The sequence below is a fragment of the Mchenga conophoros genome, linkage group LG6 (genome assembly GCF_057382185.1).
Source record: "Mchenga conophoros isolate Kocher_MC1m ecotype Shallow Benthic linkage group LG6, M_conophoros_male_GT1.1, whole genome shotgun sequence".
NCBI classification, from domain to species: domain Eukaryota; kingdom Metazoa; phylum Chordata; class Actinopteri; order Cichliformes; family Cichlidae; genus Mchenga; species Mchenga conophoros.
The window spans coordinates 41,109,704-41,134,169 of NC_140531.1; the positions used below are offsets into that span (position 1 = coordinate 41,109,704).

General features: G+C 41.8%; 1 protein-coding gene across 7 annotated transcripts in view; it reads left to right on the forward strand.

Annotated features, from left to right (window-relative positions):
- sorcs1 (sortilin-related VPS10 domain containing receptor 1) overlaps positions 1 to 24,466 on the forward strand; it is a 202,512-nt gene that overhangs the window by 75,187 nt on the left and 102,859 nt on the right. For all 7 annotated transcript variants that reach the window (XR_014892807.1, XR_014892808.1, XM_085278114.1 and 4 more), the window contains exon 2: positions 18,139 to 18,206. Coding sequence is in view for 5 of the 7 variants with exons in the window: in XM_085278114.1 (XP_085134240.1) it covers positions 18,139 to 18,206 (68 nt within the window). In the remaining 2 variants the exon portion in view is untranslated. The remainder of the gene's footprint in view (positions 1 to 18,138; positions 18,207 to 24,466) is intronic.

The following is a 24,466-nucleotide window of genomic DNA, read 5'->3' on the forward strand; positions in this document are numbered from 1 at the left end:
CTCCTCTGGACAGAGATCTTGGATGTCATTCCTAGAATCTGCAGGAGCTACTCGCCCAGTTTGGGAGTCACAGCTCTGAGTGCCTCAATTATCACAGGAACCACTGTTGCCTTCACCCTCCACAGCTTCTCCAGCTCCAGCTCAGCGCTTTATATTTCTGGAGCTTCTCATTTTCATTCTTCTTGACTTTGTCATCACTTGGTATAGCTACATCGATCACTATGGCCGTCTGTCTGAGGTCCTTTTCTTATCCCACTGAGCATACTGAGGAGGTGGTTTATAGTGGTTTTGGTGGGTATGACTGTCAAGACAAGAAATTTCACATTTTATGCCGAAATATACCCGAATGACTATGACATTAGAAATATAGTTTTATATATTTTATTTCTGTGTAAGACAAAATTAGAGGGGGATCGGGTGTCATGTGGACACCTTGGAATAGAGATACACTTGCAACACCACCAATGAGTTCAGAGTGCCTCTACCCTTATTTAAAAGGATTCTACTTTACAATAAATGTGTGCATTTGATGACGGTTGTCCTCCAGCACACATCCTGTATGTGCGTACAGCGTTTCCTGTTAGTCCAGCGTGCACCAGAACACATCTTGAATCCAAAAGATAAAATGCAGTTTGATGTAACGAATATATCCTAAGGATTCTAATTTTAGGAGCTATTTATCTCAGCAGTGTAAGAAGCAGTCGTATCGAGCTGAGGATACAGTGTAGGCCCATCATTGACACCAAGCAGACAGGCCACAGCAGATAGACATTGATCATGTTTACTCTTGTCCTCTACATTAACCTGCAGGTAATGACACCTATTCAGATCAATAGTTCTCGTTGCATCGTCTGCAAATGGATTCTGTGGTTAGATGCCACTGAGCATCTACAGCTGATACTTAGTGAGAGAAATGACTCAATTCCTCTGATTCGCCTGCTTTGCTCTCACTTTCAGTCCTGCCAAACTTGCTCATTTGTCCTTGGATTTATTCCTGCATTAGGGGAGCCAGCATGGGTTCTGCCTCAGCTTGTACACGCACACTGGAGCCAAGGCCCCGGCTGGCTCGACTGCCTGGCCTTGAATGACTTCCTGTGTGGGCTAGGTTGAATTCTTGGTCAGGAATGGTATCACGAGGAGACGGATCAAATGCCAAAAGTATCTCGGCCCGAGTGAAGTCTGAATATTTGCTTTTGACCTTCCTGGCGTCTCTTGAAAGCAGCGACCGCAGCGCACACGTCACATCATTTGATGTTCTGCTGCAGCAAAGCAATCTGTAGATTACTTTGCGTGCTGCATGATTCGATGCTTCTATTAATTGCGTGGGCAGTGATACAACTGTCAATTAACATGTGGGAAAAGGCGTCCAGACTCCCAGGGGACGATGCTTGATCATCTCATTACGGCAGCGTTGAGACAAGGTCACCAGTGTGATTAATTTACATCCCTTTACGATGTATTCCTCTTAACAGACGTGTCAATTTCCTCCCTGAAAAGCCTTATCGTCTTTTGTCTTATCATCGTCTAATTTTCCATCTTCACTTTAAATACTGTCAGTGTCTCTTTAAAGAAATGCATCACGAAATGAATTAAATGTAAAATGTCAACATTTGCAAGAGCAATTTATGCGGTGCTTTGATGATACAGGAGAAGAAGGCCTACAACAAAAGAGGGTCAATGTCAGCTCTACATTGATGTCCATGTTGATTAAGCTGCAGCGGAGGTAAAAGGAGCCACTGAAGTGTTTTTCTCTTTTTTTATCACAGCTTATCTAATCATCTTTAATCAAATGCAAATGATGAGAACAGGGAATCTTTAATTCTGAATTATGTGAACAAAGGGAGAAAACATAAGAGCTTGTTAGTTACCACCATCGGTTTGCTCTCCAGGCAGGTCCTAAGGGAGCTTCTTTTAATCTAGCATTGCCTTGGGCATCAGCTACCCAGCCCTAAAGCATCCAAACGGGATGAAATTACACAAAATCAGTGAGCCTAATTCCCTTTGACAAAGTTGACGAGTTCTTTTTTCTCGCCGCTGCCACCGTGTCTTGTCTGGGGATGAAGTTGTTATAAATTTCTTTATAAGCATATTAAACAATTAGCCAAACAGCGGTGCTTCTAACAGCACCAATTTAAATAATTAATCACGTTCAGCAGTAAAGTTCCTCTCGTGTGATGTTTATAGTCCATCTACTGTACATATTATGCCGGCTTGTACACATACACGAGAGACACGAGAGTTCTTCTTTACTGATGTTTACTGTGCTTCTCTTAACGTACACAGGTACACCGTAGAACTGGTGAATACAAATGCACAAGAAAATTATATTTCAGCATTAAAACATATTACAATATAAAATTCACAAAATATAAACAAACATACCACTTTGGCCTGCAAGTAGACAAACCGGTGTAATTGGAACTTAGGGCTTATTTCTTCTTTCTTAGCTTGACTTTTACACGGCTAGACCGTCACCATGCGCAGCTTCTCTGACCTTACTTCCCAAAACAGGAAGTGACCTCTGCCCTTACCTTATACTTACAAAATTAACTAGTTACTTTCCATGTATCAAATTAACTGTACACCAATCCAGTAGGCAAAAAAGGAAAATGTTAACATGCTCAACACAAAAATAAAACATACAAAATAAAATGCGTTAGTTACATTATCATTACAAGAGCTCCGCCTAGTGGTCAAATACTAACATTTCACCAACTGTTACACTCCCACCATCACACTATCGCAACAGCATGTGTGATCCTAAAGGAATTTGACCCAACAATGAACTTAGCGAAGGTTAACCAATAAACATTATGTTGAGTCTTTACTCTGCTTCAAGTAAAAGTATAGTCTTATGTATGGGTCTCTCTAAAATCGTCTTAGTTGTGTGCTTCCCCTTATTGTCTCTAGTAGAGTCACCGATGAGAAGCTTAACTTGTCTGACTCTGCCGTCAGCTCCAGGAGTGACTTCCACAACTTTGGCGAGTTTCCATTGATTTCTTGGAAGACAGTCTTCTTGTAATAACACAATGTCATTTATTTTTGCATTTCTTCTGTTTTTATTCCATTTGCTTCTCTGTTGCAAGTTTAACAGATATTCCTTTCTCCACCTTGTCCAAAATACATTCGCCAAATATTGTACTCGTTTCCATCTTTTCTGGAGGTAGAGATCTTCTTTAGCGAATTCTCCAGGTGGTGGTGAGATCACTGCTGACTTCATCGTCAAAATATGGTTGGGTGTCAACGGCTCCAGTCCTACAGGGTCGTTGATAGACTCTACAGTTAGTGGTCGACTGTTTACTATTGCCATAGCTTCATACATGAACGTTCTCAATGATGAAGTGTCTAATCTTGAAGCTGACTGGTCAAGAATGGATTTCAGAACATTTCTTATTGTCCGAATCTGCCTCTCCCAGACTCCTCCCATGTGGCTAGAAGCAGGTGGGTTGAAAACGAAAGTTATTCCCAGCTCTTTGACTTTCTCTTGAGTTGCTTGCGTTAGAAGCTCGTTTCTTGCACCGATAAAATTGGTGCCTTGATCACAATGCAGCTGACCTACGTTGCCACGTATTGCTATGAAACAACGGAGTGCATTGAGAAAACAGTCTGCACTGAGATCATCTAGAACTTCTATATGTATAGCTCTCGAGCACATACATGTAAACAAGAGTCCATATCTCTTCAAGTCTTTCCTCCCTTCTTTTACACAGAATGGTCCGAAGCAGTCCATACCGCTGTATGTAAATGGAGGGGTAGCTTCCAGTCTTTCTGGTGGCAGGTCTCCCATCCTTTGTTCTTGATTGCCTTTCCTGTACTTTCTACATTTGACACATTTGTATATAAATGACGATACTTCAGTACTGCAGCCAATTACCCATATGCCATTGGACCGTATCTCATTTACTGTCATCCCTCGGCCTTGATGATGCGTCTTCTCATGAAAATGTTTGATGAGCAGGTGCGACACATGATGTTTCTTTGGCAGAATGGCTGGGTGTTTGATGTTGGGATGGATTGATGCTTTTGTAAGTCTTCCTCCTACCCTCAAGATATTGTGTTGATCAAGGAATGGACTTAACTGAAGTAGCTTTGAGTGAGATGGTCTGACTTCCTCCTTATCCTTTATGATCTTAATTTCCTTTCCAAATGCTTCTTGTTGAACTGTCTGTATGATGAACTCCTCGGCTTCTTTCCTTTCTTCCAACGTAGTACTTTCATTGGACATTTCCTTTGAGTTCTTTGCATACTTTACACGTCGTCTTAATCTTGCAATTGCTTTCACAACTCTCATCCAATCTGAGAATTTTTCCAGTCGTTCTAAAATGGATTTCTCTTCTTTTGCCTTAACTGCGAATACCATTGTGACTTTGAGTTCTGGATCTTCGATACTGATCTCTTTCACTTTAGCATCTTCTTGTGGTAGTTCCTTTTGCCATAAAAAACTTGGTCCTGTGAACCAGTTGGACTGTACTAGTTCTTTTGTCATGACTCCACGTGATGCGTGATCTGCAGGATTTTGTTCAGAGGCAACATATCGCCATTGACTTGGTTCTGTACTTGATCTGATTCTCTGTATTCTGTTAGCAACGAATACATGAAAGCGCCTTGCGTCGTTGTTAATATAACCAAGGACAACTTTGGAATCAGTCCAGTAGTACTCCTGAATATTTTGGATCTCCAATTCTCTCTTTAGAAAGTCAGCTGCTCTCGTAGCTACTACAGCCGCAGAAAGCTCCAATCTTGGGATGGTTGTCACTTTAGTAGGAGCGACTCTTGCTTTACCCATCACAAGAGTGCACTGTACTTCTCCAAACTTGGTCACTGTTCTCAAGTATGAGCACACACCATAACCGGTTACACTGGCATCAGAAAAGCTGTGTAACTCATACTGCTTCACTTGGTCGGATGTTGATGGGACATAACAACGTGATATCTTTATGGAGGACAGGTTCTGGAGGTCTCTGAGCCAAGCTTCCCATTGAGGCTTGAGATCTTCTGGAAGCGGCTCGTCCCAGTCCAGCTTTTCCTGACACATTCTTTGGAGGAGTTTCTTACCAACTAAAATGAATGGAGCGACGAATCCAAGTGGGTCGAATATTGAGGCCACTGTCGAGAGCACTCCTCTTCTAGTGAAGGGGTTATTCTTTACAATCACCCTGAATTGAAAGGTGTCTGAGCTTACACACCATTGGACCCCTAAGGCTCTTTCTATCTTTGGCTCTCCTAGTGCCAGATCCAGATCAGTTGCTCCTGCTACACATTCTTCCTTTGGGATAGCAGCAATCACTTCCTTGCTGTTGCTAATGAACTTGTGCAGGTGCAGCTTACCCGTGGCACACAGTTCTCTAGCTTCCTTTACAAGTTGAATAGCTTCTTGCACTGAATCCACACTCACCAAACCGTCATCCACGTAGAAGTTGCGTTGCATGAACTTCACCGTGGCTTCACTGAACTTATTTTCACCTTGCGCAGCGACATGCTTGAATCCAGAGTTTGCGCATCCTGGTGAAGATGCTGCACCAAACAAGTGGACTCTCATGCGAAACACTGATGTGGACTTTTCCATGTTACCATCCTCCCACCATAGGAATCGGAGGTAATCTTGATCTTTTGGGGCAACATGAAACTGGTGAAACATGCGCTCCACGTCACACATGACAGCTACACGTCCTTTCCTGAAACGACACAGAACTCCAACAAGAGTATTTGTGAGGTCAGGTCCTGACAGGAGATGCTCGTTGAGCGATGTATTCTGGAACCTTGCAGAGCAATCAAAGACGACGCGGATCTTATTTGGCTTCTGCGGATGGTAGACGCCATGGTGAGGAATGTACCATGCTGGTTGATTATTTAGCTCAGCCTCTGGCACTTTCTCTGCGTCACCTCTCTTTATGATGTCTTGCATGAAAGTCACGTAGTCCTTGTAGTAGCGCTCGTCTTTTCTGAGACGCCTTTCTAAACACTTCAGTCTGTGTTCTGCACAAAGTTTGTTGTTTGGCAAGTCAGGTCTTTCTTGTCTGAAGGGTAGTGGCATTTCAAAGTGGCCATCTTGCCTTTGTTTTATGCCTTCTTTTACTTTGGCTAGAAACAGTAGATCTTCTTGTGACATTGACTCTTCTTCAACACTTTTTTCAACAAAGTCCATCTCTAGCACATTAAGTATCTCGGCTGGAGTAAGTATTTCTTTGACTTTGTTTCTGCTTACAAAGTGAACTTCCGTTTTGAGCTTGTGAGCTGGTCCTACAGCTGGCAAGACTTGTCTAACAATAACACGATGGCTTACTCCTATTTCATCTTCACAATCACCTTCAGAGTCACTGTAGCCAATGATGCTCCAGCCAAGCAAAGATTTCTGTGCAAATGGCTGGTCTCGATCACCACTGACCACCGCTAGAGGGAGCAATGCTTGAGGACAGTTATATCCGATCAGTAGTCCAACTTCACAATCAAGCTTGGGAGCCATCTCCTTTGATAAATGTTTCAAATGTGACCAATTCTCTGCTGTTTTGTTTGTGGGAATATGTGATCTGTTAGCAGGAATGTAGTCTCTGGTATAGCTTGTTGGTAGTTTGATTCTTGTTTCAGAGTAAATGCCTCTTACTTGTAAGTCCTTTAACTTGCTGCTTGAAACAACTTTTGTTTTGGACGTTATAGTGGAAATCTTGAGTTTAACTGGCTCTAACATGGCGTTGAGCGACTGAGCTGTGTCTTTCAAGATGAAAGTGGTGTCACTTTGAGTATCGAGCAAAGCATACACCAACTTTTCATTCTCTGGTTCATCCACAGTGGATACATAAACTGGGATAACTGAGGAAGTACAACCTTTTGACTTTTGTTGCACAACTCTGTTGGATGTAACTTGGTTAGATACTTGCTCTTGTACTTCAGAAACCTCTGTTTCCTGGTTAGCCTTAAATTGTTGTTGGCGATTCTTTCTTTGTTCCTTGTCTCTTTTCTCTCTGTCTTGATGTAGACAAGTTGGGTGAGGCTTTTGGCATTTGTCACACACACTTCTGGAAGTGCAGTTCTTAGAGTTATGACCAGTCTTGAGGCAACCAAAGCACAGTTTTTCAGACTGCACAAACTTTACTCTCTCTTCAACTGACTTGTCCATTATCTTGCGACATTTCTGAAGCGTGTGACCAGGTTTCTTACAAAAGAGACATGTGACATTTGTCCTTTCACTAGAGCTTGTACTAAGTGACTTAGCATTCAGCATGTAGTTTCTTTTGGGCTTGTCTTTGAATGCATGCTTGTCTTGTTCAGTCGGCTTTATTGCAGGCAGAGAAGTGATAGGATTACATGCAATTCTTGCTTCTTTATTCAGGAATTTGACAAAATGACTAAAATCTGGGAACATTCTGTGTTCATCTTGAAACTCTGTCACCATTCTGTTCCACCGTGCACTTAGCCAATCAGGCAGCTTTGCAGCTATCCTCTGATTTTCCACGCAGTCATGCAAAACTTGTAAACCTTGAACATAAGGTATGGCTGACTCAACACTGCTTAGAAAATCTGCAAACTCACGTAGATCTTTAGTGTCTTTGTTGTTAATTTTTGGCCATGACTGAATCTTGTCACGATATGATTTGCCTATCACAAAGGGATCTCCAAACCTGTCGTTGAGTATCTCCCAGGCAGCATGATAAGCGGTGTCTGTTCCAACCAGAAAATGTCCTTCAATAGCCTTCTTCGCTGAACCTCCAACATACTTTCTCAGGAAGAATAGCTTTTCTTGAATTGGCAGATTCTTGCGGTCAACTAATGTTTGAAAAGACAACTTCCAGTCATTATACTGCAGTGGATCACCTGTGAAGACTGGAGGCTCTGGGATTGGGATTCTGTTTGCAGTGATAGCTTCAGCGAGCATCCTTACAAGATCAGTGGAGGGCGTTTCATTTGCACTACGAATTGCTGTTTGAGGGACAGAGGCTTGGAGAGGTGCAGTTTGTTGCGGAGCTCTAACTTGAGAGGGGATGAATGGTTTTGAGTTCACATTTGGAAAGCTTGGTTGCGGGAAGGAACTATCTTGTCTTACTTGGGAATGAACAGGAGATTTGTCTTCATCCTCACTATTCACACTTTCAGCATACACTTTCAGTCTTGCTTGTGCTGCATTACGCTTTTGCAATTCTCTCAAAAGTTCCACTTCCTTTCTCTTTTCATCTAACCTTGTCTTTATTGAGGTGCTCTCAGTTAGAAATTGAGCTCTTTTCCTTGCATCCTCAACTTCAAGTTCTCTGATTTCTTCCTCACACTGATGCTGTGTTTTCATTATTTTAATGACTTCTTCTGTAGCTGCTACATCAGCTGCAGCTTCTTGTCTTTGTTGTAGTGTGACCAGAGATGATTGCTTTGACATTCCAGAGATAGACCTTGACTTATATGTGATCCTTGAAGAAGCGCTGGATGAACTGCTGTCATACACGGACTCTGAATCAGGCCAGGGTATACTATTTGGATCACCATCTTCTTCTAAAAGGCACCGAGCCTTTGCTCTGGCAGTTTCACTGATAGCCATGCACACATCACATCTTCTGCGCATTTCAACATCAGGACTTTGTATTTTTCTGATCTCATCATGAATGTTACAGATGTCAGTCATACTAGTGTCTATAACACTTACAGCTTCAGGTATTAACTCAATGTCTTTACTCTTCACCATTCTTTTAAATAAGTTTATGTGGTATTTCCACTTCTTGTAAACTCGCTCAAAATTGTTTGTCAAGTCATTTAACTTGGCTTCTTGTAAGGATTGTCCCTTTTCAGTAAGAGTGCGTGTGCGCTGGCTTCTGCGTAAGCTTTCTGACTGTGTGCCTTCAGTAAATACTGAGCACTGTGGAGTTTCTTCTCCATTTGTCTGCTCTTTACTTTCATCATTTTGAAAATTATCATCAGCACTTTCTTCTTCAGTGGGCTGTATTGCATCTTCATTTTCATCTGCCATGTTGTCTTAATAGTATTTTCACTTGACTTTAACATTTACTTGATAAATCTTGATTTTAGCTGCTCCTTAATATGAAAGGTCACTTTGAATTTCAAATGGAACTGAGGCTTGATAACAATTTACAAGTGCTTTGTTACTTCCAAGACACGGACTTTTGTGCTTGCTTGACTATCTTTCACTTGTTAGCTTGCTTCTTTACGTATTCAATGCATTTGCTGGAGCATGTGATACTTCTCTTGCTAGTAGCTTCTCTTGCTAGTAGCGTCTCTTGCTAGTAGCGTCTCTTGCTAGTAGCTTCGGTCCAACCATCTCGTTGCCTTCTCCGGAGCAGTGGAGTGTTCTACTATGCCGGCTTGTACACATACACGAGAGACACGAGAGTTCTTCTTTACTGATGTTTACTGTGCTTCTCTTAACGTACACAGGTACACCGTAGAACTGGTGAATACAAATGCACAAGAAAATTATATTTCAGCATTAAAACATATTACAATATAAAATTCACAAAATATAAACAAACATACCACTTTGGCCTGCAAGTAGACAAACCGGTGTAATTGGAACTTAGGGCTTATTTCTTCTTTCTTAGCTTGACTTTTACACGGCTAGACCGTCACCATGCGCAGCTTCTCTGACCTTACTTCCCAAAACAGGAAGTGACCTCTGCCCTTACCTTATACTTACAAAATTAACTAGTTACTTTCCATGTATCAAATTAACTGTACACCAATCCAGTAGGCAAAAAAGGAAAATGTTAACATGCTCAACACAAAAATAAAACATACAAAATAAAATGCGTTAGTTACATTATCATTACAAGAGCTCCGCCTAGTGGTCAAATACTAACATTTCACCAACTGTTACACATATGATAACAGATTTCAAAGAGATGACATGACAGATTTCCACGACTGTGTTTTCCAGGCTCCAGCTGCCTCTTCACAGCATGACCTCTGCCTTTGTTGTATTAAAACTCCTGACTGTACTTTATTAATACCGCTTGGGGACAAATGCATCTGTCTCTGGGCAAGGCACCGCTTGCAGCGCTTCTCATAAACTTCCCAAAAGTCGATAGTCTTTCGTGCATTACATGAATCAAGTCATTTTTTTTATTACTTCATATAAAAAATATCCCAGGGCAACACAAGAAGTGATACTTGTGATTAAAATTCATATATTCACTCTGTTTGTTTAAATGACCTGCATAGGAAGATGACGTTTCTCTCAACTGAGGCAAGGTTGTTGTTCGGCTCTCCATTCAGCACAGTGAGCCTGTTATGTGCGTGGAGTGATGCGCCGTCTGTTATCAGCAGGACGAATATCCGTGCATTTCTTTTCAGTAATTGTGTCAGGCGTTATCTCCTCTTTATGACAAAGTGCTAAACAGTGATTTATTGACTAAATGCGCATTCTTCACAGGAACATCAGCAGTAACACAATTCTTGTGCAAGTACACAAATTCAACACTGAGCAGGTTTTGTTCCATGCTTTCACACACACAGATATATATCATATGAGATGTGTGCCATTTAGCAATAAGATTATGATATATATGTAAGATTGCTAAGAAGAAAACAGTTCAGTCAAAACTGTTATCATCAAAAGAATATTTTCACTTACAATCGTTTATATTTGGTGATATGGTTCTGTCTCTTCTATGTACATACAGGAAAAGCCAGGGGAAGGGAGACAACACAAACCCCAGAAACAGCATGTAAATAAAACCTGTGGTGGAGGTGGGTTGTAAAGCAGCTTGCAGATGAGCAGCAGCTGCTGGCAGCTTAAACATTTGCATTTGGCAAAGTGCTCACACATTCTTTGGAGCAAGAGGCCACTTGTATTTGCGATCCTATTCTTTTGGTCACTACCAGGAGTTTTGCCTGAACCTTCCTGTCGTGTTCGGATCAAATCTGCCCAGCTCTCTCTTTGCCATAGCAGACTAGTATAAAATCCCCATGACGTGAAAAACGGCACTCCTCCACACTACCATTACATTTGAAAAAGACCCCAAGATACTTGAAATCATCCACTTGGGGAATTCCCAGCTTGAAGTGGTCAATCCATTCTTGTCTGGTCGTGAACTATGACCTCAGACGTGGAGGCGTTAATTCGTCCCAGCTCCTTCGAATGTCGCTTCAAATTGTCCCGGTGTGAGCTGAAGCAATTTGTGGAGCACATTGTTCCCCCCAAAAAAGCCGTGATCCTGAGGTCACTGAAGAGTGAACCTTGGCTGCACTAAAAGTTATGAACAGATTTGGTAACAAAGGGCAGCCTCAGCCAAGTCCAGCATCCACTGGCAGCTTACCAGCAATCCCAGCTAAGCTCTCTATAGGTCATCATCACCATCATTTCAAATAAGATACAACCACTTGGCCAAATCTGCGTTTCCTGGTTTAGGAGAAGATTTCTTGTGTCAAATGGGAGTGATGAGAAAAGCAGCTGTGTAGATGCAAATACGCTAAATATGTGACGTGAGAAGGTAAGGGTATTGTGGCTTTGCATGATAAATCATCGCTCACACGTTAGCGCAGCATTATTTCGCCTCTTACTTCACAGCAAAATGCGACAGTTTAAAACACTGCATGAAAACACTTTAAAATGAGGAGGGCTTGTAGTTTTCGTGTGTCCCATCATAAAAGAAGAGCATGAAGGCGCAATTATTATGCAGAGTAACTGCATACTTTTAATGCTCATTACCAGCAAGTATCCTGTTAATATCTTTCTGAAGCCTTTCATGTCTTCAAATGCGTTAACAGCTCCACACTTGAAAGATTGGCTACTTAATTGCGATAATTTTCATACACAACATCCATTAGATGTGCTGAAAGAAAATGTGCAAGTTGGAAAAAAGGGTAACAACCAATTAGAGGCTGCAAAAAGCCACGTTTCAGGGAAAACACTAGTGGTTAACCCTGAGACTGCATCATCGTCTTCACAAAAGAAACAACAAAACAAAGCTGACAGGTCTGCGGGGATCAAAGAGGCGACAAATGAAACAGCAGGCTGCAGACTTCCTCAGTATTCCATAAACATCTCTGCAAACATCACAAGCACACACAAAATAATCTGCTCCAATGGAAGTGAAAATAGAAAATGCACGTTTTCTGATATCTTAAAAAAAAAAAAAAGAGGAGGAGGAGGAAATATGAATTTAATGGTGCAACTTTCCTACAGCTTCTAGGTGTCATGGTGGAGAGAAATGAGGTCAAATGAGACCACAGAAGACTGATTATTTACTGATAAGCACCCCCCGATTGGTGAACATTAGCACGCAGTGGTGTGTGTGTATATGCATATATCCTCCCCGGGAACTGCTCCCAGACAGGCCTTGATAAATTCTGATCTTGATGAAGCTGCATTATTTTTAGATTTGTGACAAGTAGCTGAAAACTATGTTTCCCAGGCATGTTTTACTTTTATATTAGCAATAGGCACAAGTGGTGCATTTTCCAAAGGAAGATGTGACAGGCTAATCCACAGAGAGGCGCGTTCCTGACTCAATGATTCCCCATGAGCCTGACAGTTTGAGGCATCTCCAAATGTCAGCAGGTAAAACTTGTTTACATCTTTCCGTGTGTGTATTGCGCTGTTTTTCCTCCCCGAGTCTTCATTGCAGAATTAATTTGTAGATTAAAAGGAAACTTAAATGCGTCTCTGTGGCAACAAACTTTTGTTTGTATGTTTTCTGCTCGAATCTTCTTTTTTCGCAGTAATGAAATGGTGCACAAAGCCCTGTCCCCTGGAGAAATCTGGTCTCACGTGATTACAAAACTGAGATGAGAAAAACAAATAGTTCATAATGCCCTGCAGAACACGAACGCAGCACATTTCCTTCTTTTGGAAGCTTCAGAATATGTGCTAATGCTCTGAATTTCATATTTGTTTATTCTGCCTTCTCACGCCCCAGGAAACGGTAATTGTTGTTTGTATATGCATGTTTGGGAATTCTGATCCATGATGATATTTTCTCTCCTCTATCCAAGGACAATTACCAAACAGTATAGGAGATAACAGTGTTTGCTAGCAGCAAAGGCATACTTTTGATTAAAAAGAAATAATAGGGAGATATTTTAAATACCTAAAGCTTTGCACAGACACAGTTGTTACTGATCCTTACCTCCAGCTACGGCTTCCCTTTGCATGACTAATATTGTTGGACTTTTTCTTTGTACGTCTGAAGGCCTTCTTGAACAACTGTGAGAGACAAACTCGTTTCTTTCTTTGAACTTTGTCCTTCAGTGGAAGCTTGTCGAGTTTATCGCAATTTTGGGACTTGAGCAAAGGATGAATTAAATTTTGATGGTTTGATTGTGGCCAAAGAAACAAAGAAACGAGTTATTTTGTTTTCGTTCAGCCCTGAGCTGAAGTAAAAGTGTAACCTCTTGGAAACTGCAGTGATGCCGTTTGAAAACAGACACATCTGTTTGCTTAGTCTGATCCTCTTTGTGCTATATGATATCTAATGCTGATGAAACAAAAGAGGAAATATATGCAAACCTACACAGTTTCTACAGTTCTAATGAGAAGTCAGTATTTGGTACGAACACCTTTATTGTTCAACACCAAATTGTTATTGTTATTTCTTTAAAAGTCTTCAGTTTTCCAGGCCTCTTGAAGGAGCTTCAGAGCTCTTTGTTTTACAAATAGCTGCAGACACTCTCTGCTGACCTCCTACATACATACTCACAACAATTTTGAAGCTGCATATTTGGATTTTCTTCCCTGTTTCTTAAGGATATGGCTTTCAGATACTGTTCCCTGGGTATAGGTTTATTTTTGGTCCACACAGGACGCACTGCACACTGTACTGAGATGTGCCAGTTTTTAGGCTAATAGCACTCTGGGAATCACCTTCTTGGTGCAAAAACACTATTTTGTGCCTGTCAAACTGTTGCATTTCCTTGGCATAGATTCAACAAAAGAAATGAGAACAAATGAGGTGCTGCAAAATCGGCTCTTTGCTAAGTGGTCTGTTACATGTAGACACAACACTGGTTCATCCCTTGATGAACCAGGTGCTTGTTAATGCTTGACAGGTTCATAGGTCAGTGTTAAGTGGCCTAACGAACAAAACACCTCTGCTCAGTCAACAGGAACAAGCTGAGCAGCTTCATGCCCGTGACATTAGCTTAGCTGTTGTTCTTGTTTTAGTTTCAGTGAGCAAAAGTTACAGCTTGCTGCTTTAGCTTTAGCGCCCACCATAACAATGCCGTTTCTGTTTGTCTTGTTATCTCGAGTCGGGCAGGCAGGGACGGCTGGTGATCCTGAAGCCACATTATTGTATATTCTTGACATATGGCAGCAACTGTTTCATCAGTGGACATCATTCCAGTCGTTGTATGGGACACATACTGTACATTTGTGACACCGCCGCCTGTCCAAACGAATATACACCGACATTGTAAGAGATACGATACAGTATTTTGCAAAGGCGTGAGCGTGAGCCTGCATGAAGCTTGTTTTAAAGCTTTTTCCTAATCATTGATTCCTGCTGTAACACCAGCTATGTCCCATCTCCTTCTGATGCCTTCATGCTCTCCTGCACTTCTCCAAACTGTCAGAAGTTAGTGCGTGTCTGTGCAGAGGTGGTTTCTTCTGGCCTTGATGGAGAAGAGACTTGCCTCATCGTAGTATTTACAGTAGGAGAAGCCCACAGGCCTAATTGGCACAGGCAGTGATGGAGCATATGCACTTTCCAGTGGGAGCCCATCTGACAGGGCCGCTCGCTGATGGCAGCCCACACAGTCTCCATATGTGGCAGACAGAAGGGCCTGTACGCACGCTGCCCTTCAACTAATGCAGCCAAGTCATCGGGCTACTACTCCATCCAGAGTTCAGAGCTCTACCTTTCACAGCATGTACACACACAAATATGCATGCGCAAACATGTACACAAGTCACAAGGGACGACTTAGGGATGTAAAAGCTTAACTGCTTCACCTCCCCCAGAAACCAGGCGCGTACACAAACACGCAGCAAAGTGGCTCAGAGATGTTAAAAACATAATTGCATCATTACCCTCACCTTCACCTCCCCCCTTCTCTCCCTCTCCTACACAGAAACAGTGTTGGGAAGTGAAGACGAAAGGAAATAAAGAGAGCGAGTAGAGAGAAAGAAGGAAACTGTGTGGCGCGGCTGTGAATTCAGCCTCCAGCTGGGCAGCTAAATGGACTTGGTCAGTCATTAGCATGCAAAGGTCTAGTCCGGACATTTAAGGTTATTCATTCCCCGGGCCAATTCTCCCCACACTGAAAACAGCCAGCCACTTCCTGAACCGCTCTTGCCTTTTTACTAGTTGTTGTCCTGACGGTTATTTTCCACAACACATCCTCGACACCGAAACCCCGCCAGCTGCGGGTCGGCCAAGTGCACCGCACGTTTCGAGTGTTTCAGGGGCTGCAGATGTTAGCGCATACTTAATAAGCCTGATCACAGGAGCCCCAACCTCGCGATGTAATTCTGCTACCCAAGGTGCATCTGTTCTGCTTGTACTCACAGGAACCCCATGCTGGTGGAGCTGTTTCACAAAGTCACACAAGTCATTCGGCGGTTCAGCTGCTGCCTCCGTAACAGGCAGTGCGGAGGTATCAAAGGCAGTCAGGCCGAGGGGAATCAGCTGGATATTGGTCTAGCACAGTGTGGTACGTCTTAAAGGCAACAAGTATAAACTACACAGATTTAAGTTCTTTATGTTAGCGTGTGCAGTGGGAAGCAACACATATCCCTGACAGCAAAGTCAGAGATAAGGATGAACCAGGCCGTCGCAAACAATGCACTACGTGAATAGATATTTAGATATACACAACCGGTAGAGTCGCCCACCTCATATAACTAGACTGCTGCGCCCTGTTACCCACAATGCATAGGGGTTATCTGATAATGGAAAGGTCACGGCAAAATACACAGCTTTATCAAAAGGAAACGGCATGGAAAAGGAAGGACTCAGCACAACTGTTAGAAAACAGAGTATATTAAAGTGAAACCGCGGCGCTCCCTGAGAACATTTTCCTGCCTCTTCTGAGTTTTATCCATTTCAAATATACCTCCAGTCACAAAGTAAACAGAGGCAGAAACATCACATTTTGCTCAAAGGGTAAAAGAAGTAAAGCAGCACGGAAACTCACAATCTGTTTTCCCCCCCAGACTTTAGCTGACCCACTTTTCTTCATTGCTGGCACCTTCGGGGTCTGAGCGGAATAAGGAATATTTATGGCGTTTAGAATCAGCCTTATGCGATTAAGTAATGACTTTGAAACAATTAGATACGATCATGCTAAGCAACTGCAGCGTGTGCAGAAGAAGCTGCTCACACATATGGGTGGTGTTGAAATTAAATTACATTTAAATGTACGCTTCCAACGCCGACACCCCGTGTTTCACAAATCGTCCATGATGGGACAAATAACGTGCTGGAGTTTGTTGTATGCACTTGGAGGCCACGTCTCTTGGGGTGTGCTGTGCTCTGAGGGCTGCTCAGGGAGTCAGACTCTTGCGCACACTTGCTGTTGGATTTCACCAGGGCTGCCCTTTGTTCCCAGTTCTGTTCATAAGGAAATACAGGAAACACGAGACGTCTGCAGAGCTCATGAAGCAGACTGAGGACACGCTAGAGAAATGTAATTTAGTTATGGTTGGCTTCACTGTTTGTGATGGCTAGGATGAGGTTTGCAGACAAGTCACAACTTTGGCTCGGTGATGAGTGACTGCGTCAGGTGAAGGAGATCAGGTGTTTTGTGGTTATTCCACAAAGAGAATGAACATTTGTAGTGATGCTGATATTTTAGCTGCCTGCTGTGGGAAAAACAAAGCTATGCATGAACACAGAGCTTTTAATTTACTTATGATTCAACCTTTACCAGCTGCTAGTGACTGAACAAAGACGATCAGGGTCATAAGTGACAGAAATTGTAAAGCGCTTTGAGGGTCTCGAAAAGCGCTATATAAATGCAATCCATTATTATTATAAATTAGTGTCCTCTTAAGGGGGTCGGGGCTCAGGCTGGCTTGCAAGGGGCCAGTTAAGGTAGTCAGGGCAAAAAAAGGCGGTGAGGTGTTTCGGAAAAGTTCTGCTAAAAGCAGACCTCATGAGGCAGGCTGAGGACACACTGGAGAGATTATGTCTCTCTGCTGACTTGAGAATGCGTCAGTATCTCACGAGAGCTGGAGGAGGTGGTGGAGATTAGACTGCTGCTCCTCTGACCCAAACCTGGATAAATGGCAGAAAATGGATGGATGGATTTAATTTTGGAAATGCTCTGATAAAGTGATTTAGTGATAGCAGTTAATCATACTATTGGCTGGAGTAGTTTAGATAGCATGGGCTCTGTGGAGAAACTCCCTGCTTTCCTCTTCTAATTTAAACCGATTTCAAGCCACATCTGCGGGAGACAAATGGCACAACAGGAAGTGAGTAAGAAAAGATCGCAATCACAATCTCCTGAGCACACCGTCCAACCTATAAAGTCAAACTGCTAACCAGCACAACATGCAAAAGCTGTGTTTGGCTGTACATGTGTTGCCGGTAGTCCCAAAATCCCATTTGAATAAATATAGAAGCAGGTATGGAAATCAGTAGCGCTGTTTGCAAAACGTCCTGGTCAGATTGAGTATTTGCTTTTAGCCACTATGTGAAAAGAAACGGATTCATGTGTATTTTCTGAAAAGCTGCAGAGAGCTTGCATTCACTTCCCAGAAAAGTTTCTTTTTTTTCACTGCTCGCTCTCCTGAACCTCTTGAGCAGAAGTGGAGACTCCCACCTTTTCCTGCTCTTTAGGAAAGCAAACACCAGAAGAGTGAGCTGTCCTCAAATGATGTCACTGTAGTCTGAACTGAGCTAACTAACGCTCATCAGCTCGAGTCCACATTAGCATCTGCTAGCATAACGCACCCAAAACTCAAGGCAGGCTGCACAGCAGGTAAACTTGGTTTTGAAGGCAGAGAAAGAACACACCAGGACTTTTTCTGTGTCAGGTCTATGTTATACAGTCACAACAAAAACCTGTGTTTCAGTATACATAAAAATTAGTGTCTGAGGCTGACTTGGTGGAGGGGGTATGACTTATGGCTTCTGCCAAACTGTATTCTTCCTCAAAGCGTTGGTGTCACGCTGCTGCCGTTTGACACGCCACCACTCACTGGATTAATAAGTCTGCATAGGCCACTAATTGCAACGCTTTTTTTTTGTTTTGTAGGTGATTCTGATGCTGACCAAACTATTTGACTTCAACCTCAACAGCGTGACCGAGAGTTCATTATGGAGGTAAGCTTATCACACTACATGAGCTCATGACATTTTCAGAAAAGCCTCAAGCAGAGCAGAGCCTGACACAACAAACTGGTCAAAGGGGACCGAACGCGGTTCTATATACTTCTGATGTTTTTAATACGGGGGTTTGAGCTGCTCCCAGCTCTGTTCGCAGGAATAAGTGAAACCAATTTTCACAAAGTTCTCATAATGTGAATTAATGAAACATTCACAGCCTGAAAAAAAAAGGAAAGGGAAAGAAAGATCTGTTAATTGGCGAGCCTTAACAGCAATGTCCTCGGTTGGTTTTAATGTCTGTGGGCATCAAAAATCCCTCACATGAAAGTCACTAATCACTGCCAGTGGAGCTGGTGGTCTTATCCGGCAAATTACCTCGACCAGCCTTGTTACAAGTGTAGCCTAACTTAAATCACTAGCCTCATTTCAGACTGTAGTCTGATGTAATATTTGCAGATGCCTTTTAGGAAATGGGGTGTATGTAATGTCTGAAAAAGAGTCTCAACAGTCAACTTAAAAATTCAGAAGCTGGGACAGAAGCACATCTTTGTTTGGAGAGAATTTTGACGGTTAATAGCATGAAAACAAAAATGAAGAATCTCTTAATTTTCTGTAATTGAGCCAAGTCTCAGACTAGATGGAAACCAATTTTCTGAAGTTTGCAGAAAACTGAATGTAATTGCTCACCATAACTCGTGCTGCACAAACAAGAATAATCATCAGAGGTTTTCAGTGCATGGCATCTCTTCTTTTGATTTTTTACTTTATTTAAAAGGAAAAAGATTGTAAAGCTTCTGTGTGAATAATTGTGTAAGATCCCTGAAACTGAACTGCAAAATTTAAATGGCGACAAAGCTTCAAAGTGAAATGGTAACAAAAGCTTCAATTTAAATCACACACAGAAAAAAGCCTCATTTTACAGTTTCACCTGTGTGCAAAGATCCAACAGTAGCTTGACGGTTACTGTGCTGGATTCCCAGCTCTGCTGTTGAGCTTTATTCCAAACCACAGAACTGATTTGAAATTCCAGTGGCGATAAGAGAGACTGCGTGTCAGACAGAATTACGAGGGAGACGTGCACAAAACATCCAGAGTATTTCCATTTGATGTAGTGTTGCAGCCATAAAAATATAGCAGCGTGAGTTTGAATGTTTAACTTCATGTAGCTTCAGCAAAGTGTTCAAACAAGCTGATCCTTGTCTTGCGATGATACCGAGTGTCAGCAAGTGTCAGACACAGATTCTTTCTCTGTGATATGTTAAAGAAACAATCAAGTATTTTGTATGTTAGTTCCACTAAATACTGTGAATTTATACTATATTCACTGTAACAATGTAAAGCATCGAGAGCTTGTTCACTGCGTGTGATGACAGGAAACGCCACCCTGCACCTTTCACTTTCCTGATGGACTCAGTTCTTTAAAGAATATCAAACTTTAAAACTCTCAGAGAAGTGCGCCTGTATACCGAGTCATGAAGGTTGGGCTGATTCGAGATGGTACATCTAAATTTGATTTTGTGGGTCTGTTCATTAAATTTCACACGTCCAAGGTTATTTAAAAATCAAACAAACAAAAACCCTGAACAGACTTTGGTATGTTGGTACATTTTTTACCTTCTGTGCTTTCAAAACCTCACTTTGAGTCATCTACATAAAGTCAGGTAAACACAAGAACTGACTAATACTCATTTTTCCTGATACACCACAGACCAGCTTGCGCAGTAAATTAAAGCAATTGGATTACTATAGTTTGTCTAGAGTATATAAATCAGCAGCACGCACTTTAAAAATGCCCACCTGGTTAAACTGTAGTGATTTCCAAATTTGTCATGCAGATTTCGATCTACAGAGCAATACCAGCTGGAAAGCATCTGATATGCTTTCAAGTTTTCAGCATGGCAGTGATCCCAAACACACACAATGTGCCTTGGTGGTATGTTTTGGGTCATTGTCATGCTGGAAGACCCATCCATGACCCATTTTCAGGGTTCTGACTGAGGGAAGCAAGTTTTCATCCAAGAGTTTAAGGAAGGCCAATGGTCAAATCCATTGGCCTTCCTGTGTGGTGAAGCCATTATGTGCCCTTAACAGAAAAACAGCCTAAAGTTTGCACCTCTGTGCTTGACTGTTGCGATGGTGTTCTTTGGGTCATACTACAAATCTTGTCCCAGATGTCCTTGGACAGCTCTCTGGTCTTCCCAGAGTTGGTGGACAGGTTGCAATGGAAGAAACTGATAATTGATTCTGTGGACAGGTGTGTTTTATAAACGTAATGAGTTGAGTGATTGACTGTATGTGTGAGTCACATGGAATTCTGTGATTTCGCTGTATTTCCATGGTTATAGTTATCAAATGATGACATTCCAGTGAATAAACAGAACATTTTGGCATTTGGTTAGAATAAACAATAGTCCTAAAGTAAGACTTGATCGTATTTTGCTCTCCACTTTAGCTTCCACAGTGGCAGAGGCATGGTCATAACCTGAACCATCAAGACACTTCAGGATTCCAGTGGGCCAACGATCCACTTGTACCTCAGTTTCTATAATTCGGTTACATCATAGTAGAGTTGTTCTTCTACATGTGAGTGCAAGGCCAACATTACTGTGCACCAGTCTGCCACAGTTAGTATGCACCTGCTGATCTGCTGTAAGTCAAAATTAAGGAAATCTGGCTTCAGGATTCAAGCCTGTCTGTGTCTTCAGCATCTGCACTGTCATTATCGTCAATTTCACCAAAGTTTGTGGGTTATTTGCTCTGCTCTCCTGCCTCTATGTTGAAGTTATGAACTTTCAAACAGGTAATAGAATATTTCAAGCCTTTTTGAAGTTGAGTGTTGGAGAGTACCAGCTAGCCTGAAAACAGAGGTGAGATTAGTTTTGTTTTCAGCAAATATGTGCGACCAATCATTTGTGTTTGTGTTTCTGTGTGAAAACTTTACAAGTGGACCCCAGAGTGTCGCTTTTGCTGTTTTTTTACCAATGGAAATGTGAAGGATGGAAATTAACTCTGATTCTAAAATGCTTAAATGATTTTTTCGACTGTCTGTCTTTACTCGTGCCGTTTGTGGAGTAAAAAGCCATCTGGTTTGCAGAATAACAACACAGTTTTCCACAGAGACAGCCTCGAGGCTTAAGCTCTTATGCACGGCTATAGCAAATGTACCATTATATGAGGATCAAGTGAGGCTGTAGCTTTGTGTCTCAGATCCCGCTACCGCATTACCCTGGTAATGGTGCATCTGCTACTGACGCTTCACTGACATCGTTATAAATCTGATACGTTGGGAAAACAGAGCCTCTTGTAATGGACACATGATTAAAGGTGCATGTGGATAAGCCAGACAGATTGACAGAAAGACAAATGAGTGAACAGATGATGCACATTTTGAGCTAGTGAAGAGGATAATGAGAGTGTAGAACATTAGTGGACAATTTACAGTCAGTGAGATAGAGCGTGGAGCAAAGCCACATATACTACATTTAAGATAGCCCGCTGCTCTGCCGGCAATCCAGAAGATCTTACAGAGTCTGAAGCATCTCTGCCTGCTGCGGCCCCAAATAGCAGCATGAGGTAACAGCTTGAAACTTCATCATGCCGTATATCTGTCATGTGATGTGATGGGTGCTTGTCAACCTGTTATAGCAATAACAGACAAATAAAGTAAAAGCCTCACACTGATGTGCCTTGATATAACTAGATGTTTTTCTATGTTTGTTTTCACTTCATTTATTGATACAGAAGGCTTGAAGGGAGTCTTAAAGACCCAAATGCCTGGTCCCAAATAAGGACTTGGAATTTTTTTCTTCCTTTTGTCCAGTACTGTCTGTTATGGTCAGTGATGGGAATAATGGCGTTACAAGTAACGGTGTTACTTTTTTCAGTAATCTAACTAATTACTATTTCTATCGTTACAACGCCGTTACAGTTACTAACAAGAAAATGCGGTGCAGTCGCGTTACTATTTTTCAACAAACAGACTTCAGTTTACAGCATTTTATATCAGTTGCACAGAAGTAGCTGTCTATGTAAGTAATCTGGGCGCTACAGCTTTAAGCAGCTGCGCGCGCTCCTGCGGGCGGCGATCACTTTTTGGCACAAACACCTGGCGCAAAGGGGGTAAAACAATCGCATGAGTGCTGCTGTTTGACTGAGGAAGAACAAAGTAGTCGTGGCAAGCCAATCACATGACCACTTTAAGATGACAAAGCAACAAGGTGATATATACCAGTTTATAAATTGTGTTGATAGGCCACTAAAACCAGAGTCATGATAAACAATATATACGTGGCGTTTTTTCCTCAATAGTTTTGCCACGTTTAACGTCTAAGGACAGCGCTAGCAAGCCCTCTCTGCACCATGTCAACCAATCAAAAATGATATGGCAACATGACATTTGGTTGTTTAGGAAGAGGGGGAAGTTTTAAGAGTGAGAGAGAGACAGAGACAGACAGCAGAAAAAGAGACCTGTCAGAGCTGCAGGTATCAGGCTGTGATGTTCTCCTTTATAGTCAACAGAAATTTTTGGAGTGGCACAAATAATTTGTGTGGCATCTTATTGAATGTGGAACAGCTGATTGTTATGTAAATAGTTTGAAATGGTTATTTTAAAAAAAGGGCAAAAGGTAAATGGCTGCAAATAACTTTGTTTGCAAAACTTGTGCGTATGATTTTAAAATTGACAATTTATATTTGCATTTAAAGTTATGAAATATGATTCAATAAACATTTTGTGGTTGTTACAGTAAAAAATATAACTTTTTTTACTATGATTTTATGTTTTTTGTCTGCTTTTAGATCAATTGTGTTAATACATTTGTTATGGCAAATGCAGATGGACCCAGGGAGCAGAACGCACAGAGGCAGAGTTGCGGTGAAGACAGTTTATTTACAGTGAGGGGGGAGGTATTTACAAGGACAAAGTATATCCAACAGTGTATGAATGGGGACGCGGAGCCAGGACGTGCAGGTGATGGAAACACACACAGGTAGTGCACTCGATCTAAAAAAGGAGAGGGACGAGAATTAGGAGGGTTTTGCCCGATAACCGAGAAAAGCTTAAAGTAAACTTTACAGAGAGTTGGAGCGCTTACTTGGTACTGTTTAATGCCAAAACCTCCAGACGGAAAACAAACCAGTCGAGGCAAAAATCCTAGGGAGGAACCAAAACTCCTTACAGTCACCAGAAATAATCCAACGGCTCCAGCAGGCAGGGGCAGAATTTCAGACTCTCCAAAAACGCCAATACTCCGACACTAGTCTTCTGTCAGGTAGCTCCTAAAGAACACTTCTGAAGAATGCAGCTGATGAGTAACAGGTGTGCCAGGTTCAGTGACTCACTGCCCCGCCTACAAAAAGGGAGGCACCAAAAAAGACATACAGACAAAAAACACCACATAACCAGAACCCAACTCCTAACACCAGTATGTCAAAATGAAAACATAACTGTAAATTCAGACACGTGAGGTTGTGCTGAAAAGGATGATACCAAACAAGGCAAAGGAAATAGTTTTTAAAGGTGAAATATAGAGGTACAATTCAAAAGTAGTTAAAAATGGCCAATTATACCCTGGACTCCAGAGGGTTAAACATTTTTTTAAAGTAATGAAATAGTTACTTTTCAAGTAATTAATTACTTTTAGAATCTTGTAACTCAGTTACTAACTCAGCTACTTTTTTGAAGAAGTAACTAGTAACTATAATTAATTACTTTTTCAAAGTAACAACACCCAACACTGGTGATGGTCATTAACAAGTGGTGATTATTCAGCTGAGGGGGGCAACATGCACCACTTCTGTTTACATATTAACACTGTTGCTACAAATGTTTAACATCTATGAGCTTTGGTACAAAATACTGGAAATCAGCAGACACAATCAGCTGGTCTTGAGTTTCCATAGCTGTGGGCGTCATCTACAAGAAACAAACAAAAAATCTGGATGGAAATTGTAATGTAATTTTCTTTTTGAACAACCAGTGTATTGTTGTGTTTACAGATCTATGGTTTTATTATTATTCTTCAGTCACCCTTCCCACTCACTATGTGTTAATAGACCTCTCTGCACTGAATCATACTTGTTAATATTCCACAGCATGTCTTTATCCTGTCTTCCTTCTCTCACCTCAACCGGTCGCAGCAGATGGCCCCGCCCCTCCCTGAGCCTGGTTCTGCTGGAGGTTTCTTCCTGTTCAAAGGGAGTTTTTCCTTCCCAATGTCGCCAAAGTGCTCATAAGAGGTCATGTGATTGTTGGATTT